Source organism: Geotrypetes seraphini, chromosome 3, assembly GCF_902459505.1.
Source record: "Geotrypetes seraphini chromosome 3, aGeoSer1.1, whole genome shotgun sequence".
Lineage (NCBI taxonomy): Eukaryota > Metazoa > Chordata > Amphibia > Gymnophiona > Dermophiidae > Geotrypetes > Geotrypetes seraphini.
In genome coordinates this window covers 339,932,953-339,945,062 of record NC_047086.1, presented here as the reverse complement: position 1 = coordinate 339,945,062, position 12,110 = coordinate 339,932,953, and the positions used below count along the sequence as shown (strand labels likewise).

Genomic DNA, 12,110 nt, shown 5'->3' with positions numbered 1-12,110 from the left:
AGGAGGAGAGGCACCAGTGCCAGTTGTTTACAGGATGTGCCTCTTTCCGTGAGAGGCACATCCTGTAGGCAGTCAGCCGGCGCTGGTGACTAGTGTGCCACGGCATATAGTTTGATTCATTACTATCGGGATTGGGGTCCTGCTATACCAACTTTCTTCCTGCTGATACATCTCCTGAATTTATCTGTGTGCCTGTGGTTAATGATAAAGTTCTTTATGTCAAAAATTCCATTGTTGTTGCCATATTTGGAGACTCTGGCCTCATAAATAGACTCTTTTCTGTGATGGTTCCTGAAGAGGAGTTTGATCATGTCATTGAAGGGAGAGATACGGAAATGAAGAATCTGTTAATTTTTTTTTAACTGCCGGGGTATCATTTTATGTTACTTTGCGTGTGAGGAGGAGTGAGGTGGTTGTAGGGAGGAGTGGGTTTTTGTTTGTGCATTGCCTCGGTAGTTTTTCTTAACTTGTAAATGGTATATAAACAATTTTGTAAGATAAGATCATGATTGAAAGAAAGAAAGGAGAGAGAGCATAAAATACACATTTTCAGTATTAGTGTCAAAAAGGATTCAAACTTAAAAAAAAATATAATCTTTCTGCTGGTTCTGCAGAGCAATGCTAAATTTGTTTTGGATGCTTCTGATTGGTTTCCAAATGGTATCTATTTAACATAGAATGTACAGAACAGAATTAGGTGTTGATAGCTAAGGGTGAGTACTCTAATTTAAAGCAGATTACAGGGTTGTCAAAGAGACTGTTATAGAATGACTCTTCATAACATACTTATGGTGAGAACTAGGAAACAGTTAATGTGATGCCTGATTAGACAGGTCAGTGAAATCAAGAACACAAGCTCCCAGTGGGATGCATTAATATACAAGATGGTAAATGAAGAAGAGAATGTGGAAAGGAAAACCAGCTGTGAGAAGCTGTCCTTGCTGCTCCTGCTAACTAACCATAGTATCACCCTACAAGAGTTTCCTTTAAGCAATCAGATGTTCTTGTTTCAATGATCAAAAAAGGCAAGTTCTGCTGCTAATGTTGCAGTTTAATTACAAGAGATACAGTATTATGGTCTTAACAATGTGCCTAATGACCCTGTACTGAAAGACCCGAGTTTGATTTAAAGGCTCAGTGATAGTCTCTGGCACACCCAAAAACTGCAATATTTTGCTAACATGAATCTCTCTTGGTACTTCATTATGATTGCTAGATATTGAAGATTTTACATGCTGGAAACATTTTCATTTTTACAGTGCGAATGTTTTCTCTGTTGCTGTATGTTCCTTTCTTCTGTTGTATTCAAACTCGGAATATGTGAAAAGGCTAGAATGTATCCACAAACACTTTCACAGCAAGCTAGTACAAGGTAACAGAATACAACATGAGCTGGAAGGTACCCCAAAGGGAGGAAAAGCCTCAGACAAAAACCCCACCGCCACAACAGTGGCTAAGGTGTTCGGGCGGAAAACCTCATTGGCATAAAAACCTCCCAAGGGGACCACTAAGGCTCTATGTCGTGTTTTAAATAAATTAGATGAATAAATAGTGAAAATAAAGGCTGGGTCAAAATTTTTTAAGTGCAAAATGACTCAAAACCATCACAAGAAGTTTCTTCTGTTGTAACACACTTGACAGTCAGTATTTACATGCCTGACACACTGAACACTACAATTCACAGCTGAGGTATAGTTAGGTGCTATTGACTTGTGTTAGAGTCTAAGTGACTTGATGAATTACAGATCTAAAAAGAGATCGGTTTGTGCTAGTCTAGTAAGGTCCTCCATAGTCATCCTCAAGGTTGTTTTCAACATGTCCAGCCATCTGATTGCAGGTCGCCCTCTTCACCTGGTTCCTTCGATCTTCCCAAACATAATGTCCTGGATATGACCAGAATCTCATCCTTTTGTAATCCGCCTAGAACTGCAAGGTATTGGTGGAATAAAAGAAACTAATGTAATGTAATCTTTCTCTTCTAATAGTGTGACCAAAATAAGACAGTCATAACGTCAGCATTTGGGCTTTAAGTGACATAGCCGGTTTGATTTCGTCCAGAATCGATTTGTTAGTTCTTCTGGTGGTCCATGGCATGCATAAAATACTTCTCCAGCACCAAAGCTCAAATGAGTTAATCTTCTTTCCATAGTGTCCAGCTTTCGCATCCATAATTGACCACTGAGAAAATGAATGCGTGAACAAGTTTGATCTTCGTTTAGAGTGTTATTTCTTTGCCTTTGAATTCTTTGTCAAGCGTCTTCATTGAAGAGCGACCCAGTGCTATTCTGCAAAATATTTCTTCCCTTCTAGTTGCTTCTCTGTTTACAAAAGAGTCCAGGAGATTGAAATCCTTTACAACTTCTATTCTACCGTATTTTCGCGGATATAACGCGCGCGTTATACGTGATTTTACGTACCGCGCATACCCCTCGCGCGTTATATGCCTGAGCGCGGTATACAAAAGTTTTTAAACATAGTTCCCACCCCGCCCGACGCCCGATTCACCCCCCCAGCAGGACCGCTCGCACCCCCACCCCGAACGACCGCTCGCACGCGCTCCCACCCGCACCCGCATCCACGATCGGAGCAAGAGGGAGCCCAAGCCCTCTTGCCCGGCCGACTCCCCGACGTCCGATACATCCCCCCCCCCCGGCAGGACCACTCGCACCCTCACCCCGAAGGACCGCCGACTCCCCAACAATATCGGGCCAGGAGGGAGCCCAAACCCTCCTGGCCACGGCGACCCCCTAACCCCACCCCGCACTACATTACGGGCAGGAGGGATCCCAGGCCCTCCTGCCCTCGACGCAACCCCCCCCCCCCCCACCGCCCGCCCCCCCCCCAAGAACCTCCGCCCGTCCCCCAGCCGGCCCGCGACCCCCCTGGCCGACCCCCACGACACCCCCACCCGCCTTCCCCGTACCTTTGTGTAGTTGGGCCAGAAGGGAGCCCAAACCCTCCTGGCCACGGCGACCCCCTAACCCCACCCCGCACTACATTACGGGCAGGAAGGATCCCAGGCCCTCCTGCCCTCGACGCAAACCCCCCTCCCCCCCAGCCGACCCGCGACCCCCCTGGCCGACCCCCACGACCCCCCCACCCCCCTTCCCCGTACCTTTGGAAGTTGGCCGGACAGACGGGAGCCAAACCCGCCTGTCCGGCAGGCAGCCAACGAAGGAATGAGGCCGGATTGGCCCATCCGTCCTAAAGCTCCGCCTACTGGTGGGGCCTAAGGCGCGTGGGCCAATCAGAATAGGCCCTGGAGCCTTAGGTCCCACCTGGGGGCGCGGCCTGAGGCACATGGGCCAAACCCGACCATGTGTCTCAGGCCGCGCCCCCAGGTGGGACCTAAGGCTCCAGGGCCTATTCTGATTGGCCCACGCGCCTTAGGCCCCACCAGTAGGCGGAGCTTTAGGACGGATGGGCCAATCCGGCCTCATTCCTTCGTTGGCTGCCTGCCGGACAGGCGGGTTTGGCTCCCGTCTGTCCGGCCAACTTCCAAAGGTACGGGGAAGGGGGGTGGGGGGGTCGTGGGGGTCGGCCAGGGGGGTCGCGGGTCGGCTGGGGGGGAGGGGGGTTTGCGTCGAGGGCAGGAGGGCCTGGGATCCCTCCTGCCCGTAATGTAGTGCGGGGTGGGGTTAGGGGGTCGCCGTGGCCAGGAGGGTTTGGGCTCCCTTCTGGCCCAACTACACAAAGGTACGGGGAAGGCGGGTGGGGGTGTCGTGGGGGTCGGCCAGGGGGGTCGCGGGTCGGCTGGGGGACGGGCGGAGGTTCTTGGGGGGGGGGCGGTCGTTGGGGGGAGGGGGTTTGCGTCGAGGGCAGGAGGGCCTGGGATCCCTCCTGCCCGTAATGTAGTGCGGGGTGGGGTTAGGGGGTCGCCGTGGCCAGGAGGGTTTGGGCTCCCTCCTGGCCCGATATTGTTGGGGAGTCGGCGGTCCTTCGGGGTGAGGGTGCGAGTGGTCCTGCCGGGGGGGGGGATGTATCGGACGTCGGGGGGAGGCATCAGGCTTTCAGGATGGGGACAGACCTTCAAGGGGGGACAGGACTTCAAGGGAGGACAGTGCACGGAAGTCAGGGGGGGTGAACGGAGAGTCGGGACAGCGCACGGAAAGTCAGGGCGGGCGAAAGGAGAGTCGGGCAGCATGCGCGTTATATGCCTGAGCGCGGTATAGAAAAGTTTTTGTACATATCATCGTGATTTCTGCGCGCTATACCCCTGTGCGCGTTTTACAATGGTGCGCGTTATATCCGCGAAAATACGGTAATCTAATCTAATCCTTAGGTTTGTATACCGCATCATCTCCATTGCATCATCTATTCTATTGCTTTCAAGCTGAAAATCTTCATCATTTTCTGTGCTCATGATCTTCGTCTTGTTTATGTTCAGTTGTAATCCCATGTTATGACTTTCGAGTTTGACTTTTCTTAGTAGATTCAGCTTGTCTTCTTTACTGCTGATGATGAGCATTTTATCATCTGCATAGCGCAGGTTGTTTATATTTCGGCCACCAACTTTGAAACCAACGTGCTCTTTTTCTAAATTTGCTTTTCTGAAGATGCCTTTACCATAAAAGTTGAACAGGTAAGATGACAAGATGCATCCTTGCCCGACACCATGTTTTATTGGAAACCAATCAGTGTTTCGCTTTCAGTACAGCACTGCGAAGGAGCTCACCAGATTCAATTTTTCTGTCCACCAAATTGCATTTTTATCCAGTTGTATACCAAATGGTTCACCAGAATGTGGTTTTAATACCTTTAGGACCCCCGAGGAAGAAGTGTTTTTCAAAACACGGACTGTGTTGGGTCCCGGTTTATAACCCAAAGTTGACTATATTTTTTGGATACAAACTGTCTATTGATCCAGATTAAAGACTTGGTATTTTGTACATCATCTCTGCAGGTCTCTTTTTTGTTTGTTAAACCAGTCAGTGTTGCCATATTTTGTTCTTACTTCAGCTTCTTGATTTTCATAGAGGCTGTTTATCAGCTGAGTTATGTGTTTAGGTATTCCCATTTGTGCTAGAGTTCTCCATAGTTTATCATGATCCACACAGTCAAAAGCTTTGCTGTAGTCGATGAAGCAAAAGTATAAAGGGGCTTTTGGTATTCTTTACTCTTCTCCAATATCCATCTGACATTGGCAATAATGTCTCTTGTTCCTCAACCTTTTCTGAAACCAGCCTGAACTTTGGGTAGTTCTTGCTCAATGTATGATTGCAGCCTTTGTTGTATTATTTTCAGCATTATTTTGCTGGTGTATGGAATTAATGCAATCATTCTGTAATTGTTAACAGTCCTTGGCCAGTACCTTTTTTCAGTATAGGTATGAACAGTGATCTCCAATTGGTTGACCATGTTTTTTCCTTCCAAATCTGTTCACACAGTCAAGTGAGGATCATGATAGCACCTTCTGAGCCTGAGATTAATTCATTTGGAATACCATTGATACCAGGTGACTTATTTTTTTATAAAGCTTTATTTGCTGCAATGACTTCTTTTAAAATATCTGGTTCTTCAGTGTTAATTTCTTGTTCAGTTTCCCCAACGAGGTTGCATTTTTTTGTATAAATTTTCTGTATATTCTTTCCATCTGTTTTTAATGCTTTCTGAATCATTCAATATCATTCCATTGACATCTTTAATCATCCCCAGTTGAGACTTGAATTTCTGCTGCAATCTCTTAAGTTCCTGATACGCTTATCTGTTTTTTCCATTTACATATTCCAATTCAATTTTTTTGACAAATATTCTTTAGATATCGTTCTTTGCATTGCCAGACTTGACGTTGAAACACTCATTTAATTTGTGATACTTTTTCTCTATCACTGGGAAGTTTTGCTTGTCTTCTTTTGTTCTGCTACTTTTCTGGTTTCTTCTGAGATCTAAGATGATTTCTTGGCTTTCTGAACAAAGGGAAAAACCCTATATATGATTTCATTGTTCTAACAATTATATAAGGGAGATCTGTTGTGGTAACTGCCAAAATAGAGAAGAAGGGTATGCTAGAGAATGACATGATGGCTGGTACCCTCAGTTAGCTGCCGGTAGCTGCAGGTAACCCGCCAAAACAGTGGGGAAAAAGAAAGTGCTTACCGCGGGTATGAGGACAAGGCAGTTAAGGGAGGGAATGCGCTCGGTCACCGATCACATGCAACCCCCTCCCTCCTTCCTACCTACCGATCACTGCCACATCTATCTCCCTCCCTCCCTTCCCCTTACCTTCGTGGCTTTTTAAAATTTAATTTGTTCAAGCAACCCGAGCCTGAAATCGCGTGTGTCTGCGGAAGCTTCTCCTCTGATGCAACTGACACTTCTGGTTCCATCAGAGGAGAAGCTTTTGCAGATGCACGTGCCATGAAGGTAAGGGGAAAGGAGGGAGATGCACGGACTGCACGAGGGGTGCTTAAAGGGGGTGGAGAGAGGAAAGGGGGTGGAAAGGAACAGATGCTGAAGGTGGGTGGAGAAGGGAGGTGGAAAAGAACAGACACTGAAGGGAAATGGGGAAGAGAGAGAGGGGAGAAGATGCTGAAGGGAAATGGGGAAGAAAGAGAGGAGAGAAGCCGCTGAAGGGAAATGGAGAACAGAGAGTGGGGAGAAGATGTTAGAAGGGAAGAAGACAGAGATGCCAGACCATGGAGGAGTGGAGGGAAGAAGATGGATGCCAGACCAATGAGGGGGTGGAAGAGGCACAGTAACAGAGCAAATGGAAGAGGCAGAGAGAAGGCAGACAGTGAATGGAAGAAATTGAATGAGGAGAAGATGAGGAAAACAGAAACCAGACAATAAAGGTAAAAAAAAAAAATCTTATTTATTTATTTATTTTTGCTTTAGGATAAAGTAGTATATTAGTTGTATTGATAAAAATTTATAAACAAAGCCCTGCCAGCGGAACATCTTTTTCTCTAGTTCAGAAGCTAGAAGTTTGATTTATAAAATGACAATTGTACAGAATATTGTTTATTTCTTAAAAATAAGTTCAGTATAAAACTATTCAAGGCTTGTGTGGATGGGATTAGATGGTTTACGGGGACCGAGCTTGTGGGGATGGGATGTGGATTGAGCTCACGGGGATGGGGCAGAGATGGGGACAAATTTTTCCCCGTGTCATTCTGTAGGGTATGCTGCAACACTTTCAACTGGGGCTGGTGACAGAAATAGGAACCAGTTATGGAGATTTCAAGTATTTAACTTCCTGGTTCTCAGCTCTCCCCAACATGCAGTGCACAGTTTTGAAGAAAAGTACAAGCATGATGTCTTGTCAAATTTTGATGACACACCAGCATGTCCTGACACACTGGCTGAGAATCAACTGTGAGTTGCCACATTTGGGAGCACCTCGGAGATATTGTTCTACTTAGAACCTGCTTATACTCTGCAATGTGTATTGTAGTCTGCTAATATTTCCCATATGAACTCGGTATATGCAAAATCTACTCTTTACAGAAAGTGGAATTTCTAGCGAAATGAAAAAGAAAATGCTATTACTAGCTGTACATCCTTTTTTTAAATCTTAGTAAGGCCATAGCAAATGGAGCATTTCCTTATCCAGTTTATTTTACATATGTCACTATTTATAAAGCTGTATTATCTATTTAGGATGGAAATTATCATGTGCTAAAGGTGTGATGCCATATTAACTATTTCATAGATGCTGATTGCTGCATTAAACATTTAACTTGGTAATCACAATTTTGAGGCATGTACCATATATGCTCGACTATAAACCAATCCAGATATAAACTGAGGTAACCCTTTTTCCCCCCAAAAAGGAGGAAAAAAGGTTGACTCAAATATAAACTGATTGTTTATATTCAAGTACCGGTACAGGGCAGAAGTGACAGCTCCTCCCTTCCCTGTTGTCCTATCTGCTGGCTCTGCAGCCAAAGAGCCAGCCAATCCGCCCCTGACCCACCGCAGGTCTGCAGTACTGCCCTGGTGGTCCAGTGGTACAGACAGTCAGTCTACCCCCCTTCCCAGACCCATCAGGAGCCTCCAGTACTGCCCTGGTGGTCCAGAGGCGTGGGGAACCGGAACTGACTTCAGTCCCTCCCTCCCGGCCCTCCTGCAGGTCTTAAGTCCCCGGTGGTCCAGCAGTGAGGTAGGGTAGGAGTGATCCCTTTATGCTCTTCTGAAGTTTGCCTAGGATCTTGCGGCAGTCATTTTTTTCTCTACAGAGACTACTAGACAGGAGTATAAAGAGATCGCTCTTGCCCCGCCTCATCGCTGGACCACCAGGGACCTAAGTTAGACCTCTAGGGGGACCGGGAGGGAAGGAGAGGGGTGGGCTAGTTCCACAAAGTCACCAGGAGGAAGGGATTGACGGCAGTTCCGGCTTCCTGCACCAGGGCAGTACTGGAGGCCTGCAGTGTGTGCGGGCTGGGGTTAGCTCAAATATAAACTGAAACCCCCATTTTGGGCTATTTTTGGCCTAAAAATCTTGGTTTATATTTGAGTTTATATGGTAATGAGCAAGGACTGCACCTTGCAGTTAACAATTTTCAATCTCTTCAAAACACATGCCACTTTCAAAATTGTCTCCATAATAGTCCACTTTCGGCTTCAAACCGGAGACTTTCTGTGTTTGAAGAGATTGAAATTGTTTGAAAACTCTTAATAGTGACTGAGTTTTTCATTTAGACCCATGAAGAAAAACAGGTCTTTTTTCTTCACTTTTTTTCTTTTTCTTTTCCTTTCTCTTTTGTTTGATGCCACATTTTAATTAGATTATCTGTATAAAGGGCCAGTTTCTGTGCATTTGAACTATAGCACATTCTTATTTATTTTCAGCACTGAATATCCATTGCAGATTAGAAAAAAATACTGCTGATTTACAATTTTTAAATATAGACTTGTTTGCTTTAATTTATACACCACTCTTAACTGTTAATTTCATTAAAAAAAAAACTAATTTAATTTTGTAAGGGGTGGGGTGAGTTTTTCAAAGATTAAATTTGAAACCAGTGCTGCTTGACATTGTAGATTTAGATGCAAAAGAATAGGTACAACATTAAGAACTAAACATAATAATAGTCTTACTGGGTCAGACCAAAGGCCCATCAAGCCCAGTAGATAAAATAGTGAGGCCGGAATATAGCTGTGTGGTCAGCTGGAACAATCCAAATACTTTCCCCTTTCCAAACAGATCATTTTGACTGTTTAAGGGCTAATACATACAAAATTATCTGTTCATATGTCCTGAATTTAAAAGAAAGGGTATGCAGTTGGCTCCACTGCTGATCATATTGTGCTTTTCAGTATTGACCTCAGTGTGTTTGGCTTGTTAATGAAGCAGCCAGCTGAATGTGTGTTGAATTCATTAAACACCTGTGGAATATTAAGTGATTCTGTGTTTTTCTGATTTATTTTTTAAGCTGAGCCATTATCTGGATATTATTGAAGTAAATATAGCTCATCAGATTTCACTGCGTTCTGAAGCATTTTTTCACGCGATGACCTCCCAGCATGAACTGCAGGACTACCTCAGGAAAACTTCCCAAGCTGTAAAACTGCTTCGAGACAAAATTGCACAGATTGACAAAGTGATGTGCAAAGGATCTCTACACATTTTAAGGCTGGGGCTGACCAGAAATAACTGTGTTAAATTGTACAATAAATTGAAATTAATGGCTACAGTACACCAAACGCAGCCTACAGTGCAGCTATTGTTATCCACATCTGACTTTGTTGGGGCACTGGACTTAATAGCAACGACCCAGGAGGTACTACAGCAGGAGCTTCAAGGCATTCACAGTTTCCGGTAGGTTATGAACCACCATAATATAATACAGACCCCACTGATACATTAGTGCGGGTATCAAAAATTATTATAAAAACTCAATCTTTAAATTTTTTGAAAAATATGTATATTTTCATTAATTTAAGAACTGAAATCTTATCCAGCAGTGGTCTACAGACAAATGTTTTCTTTAGAGCAGTTCTGTCCTGACTTCTCTTGGAGGCATATCTAGCTAGTGAAGTTTTCAGGATTACTTTAACCAATATATTTGAAACATATTTGCATTCGATGGCTTTCCAGTTTATAGAAATGAGTCCCATACATATTCATTGTGGTAATCCTGAAAACCTGATTGGCTAGAAGTGCCTCCAGGAGAGGGTTGTGAAACACTGGTTTAGGGCAAGACAAGTAATTATTTGGAGGCATCTCATTTCCTTCTGAATAATTCCTGTGACTAGGCTATTACAGTAATCTAATTTTGCAATGATTAGCGAATGGATCAGATTGTTCAGTGCTTTGGGCTCTAAAAATTTGGAGATTGAATGGATCATTCTAAGCTTGAAAAAGCAAGATTTGACTGCAGTGCTAATATGTTCGTGAAATGACAATTTTTTGTCGAATGTAACCCCCTAGGATTTTTATTGAGGAGACACAGTCTAGAGCAGCAGTCTCAAACTCACGGCCCAAGGGCCGCATGCAGCCCCCCAGGTGCTATTTTGCGGCCCGTAGTCTGGACGCCATGATCAGTGGTAGTATAAGGTTCTGACTAGCATTATTTTCCTTAATAATAATTTCTTGTTTTTCTCCGTTCATAATAACATTTTGGATCCTAAGTGGACTTGAGCTGAATTAAGTTTAATTAAGTATCTTTGAATTTATAATATTATTGTGATTTTATTTTTCTTGACTTAACAGCTTTCTGTACAAGTAAATCTTGAATTGTATTTTTGAAAATTGAATAAAGAAATAATAATAATAAATAAGGTTCTTGGCACATTGGGCTTGGTAGGGCTTTTATTTTTTTTTTACGTTTGCATGTAGCGGTGGTTTTAAACCACCATCAAGGCTGATTGGTAGAGTGTTCTTTACTAGAGTATGCTACTCTAAAATCGGCGTGGATATCCACGGTCACCGCAGTGTAAGCTCATACGGAACTGTCCTGTTGTATGTTATGGGTTTGGTTATAAACTAAACTTTTTCTCCTCCTCCTTAAGAGTATTTAGTCATAATTCGATGTGGCGGATCTGGCACTCCGCTACGGCTGGGTGATGAGAGTTTGATAGTTGGGCTAGCGTGGTGTGTTTAAGGGAAAGAAGGTTGACTGGTTTGGGGTGCAGGGAAGCTTCCATTGGGTCAGCTCATTCGCCGCCCACGGTTAGACCGAGTCTTCCTACTTGGGTGCTGTGTGATATATTACTGCCTGGATTCTGTAGAGGTAGTGGAGGCCTCAAGTGACAGGCCCGACTGCAAATGGCGGATCCGATTTCGACTGCTTGCCATGCTTTTACATTCCTAATATATGTATTTTTTTCTAAATAGCTTTTGGTTGGGGTTGTGATGGTACTGTTGGTTAAGGGGGCTTCGTTACTCCTTTCTCGTTTTGGTTAAAGTGTGTGCGGCGTCTTGGGTTGGGGAGGGAGGGGCCAGAGAAATGCTGCTGCTGCAAGGGGAGGGAAGAGAAATGCTGCTGCTGCTGCTGCACTCAATTGGGGAGGAGAGAGAGAGGGAAGGAGGAAGAAGGAAGACAGAGGAGAGGACTGAGAGATGCCAAGACCGAGGATGAGAAAGGAAAGGAGATACCAGACCATGGAGGGAGAGAGAGAGATGGCAGGCATGTGGTGGAGGGAAGGAGACAAATTCCAGATCAGAGGAAAGGAAGGAAGGAGGGAGGGAGAGAAAGGAAGGCGACACATGTCAGACTGTGGAAATAGGGAGGGAAGGAGAAAGAGATAGGAAGGGAAGGGAAGGTAAGACATGGAAAAGTAGATTTTGAGAAGAAAGCAGAAAAATTGAATGTTAAGTTAATTCCAAAGATAGATGCAAGGCAGAAAGTGAAGACGGAGAGGAAAAACAGTCAAAGGACAAGAAGGCCCTGGAAACATAGTTAAAAGCACAGAAATATAAAGTCACCAGACAACAAAGGTTGGGAAAATGATTTTATTTTCAATATAGTGATTGAAATGTGTCAGTTTTGAGAAAGGCCTGGGCGCCTTACTTGTTAAGTACAGAAAAAATTGCATATCTGTTTTTATTTCTCCAGTGTTATACTTGCTGAATTTAATTTCTTGAGGTTCCCAGTTCAATTTCTATTTGTGATCTCAAATAATAATAATAATAACTTTATTCTTCTATACCGCCACAATCTTGCGAC

The 12,110-nt window shown here is 44.3% G+C and overlaps 1 protein-coding gene across 5 annotated transcripts in view; it reads left to right on the top strand.

Moving 5' to 3' along the window:
- Positions 1-12,110, top strand: part of VPS54 (VPS54 subunit of GARP complex) — a 285,872-nt gene that overhangs the window by 89,128 nt on the left and 184,634 nt on the right. For all 5 annotated transcript variants that reach the window (XM_033938671.1, XM_033938667.1, XM_033938668.1 and 2 more), the window contains exon 8: positions 9,375-9,760. In XM_033938671.1, coding sequence (XP_033794562.1) covers positions 9,375-9,760 — 386 coding nt within the window. The remainder of the gene's footprint in view (positions 1-9,374; positions 9,761-12,110) is intronic.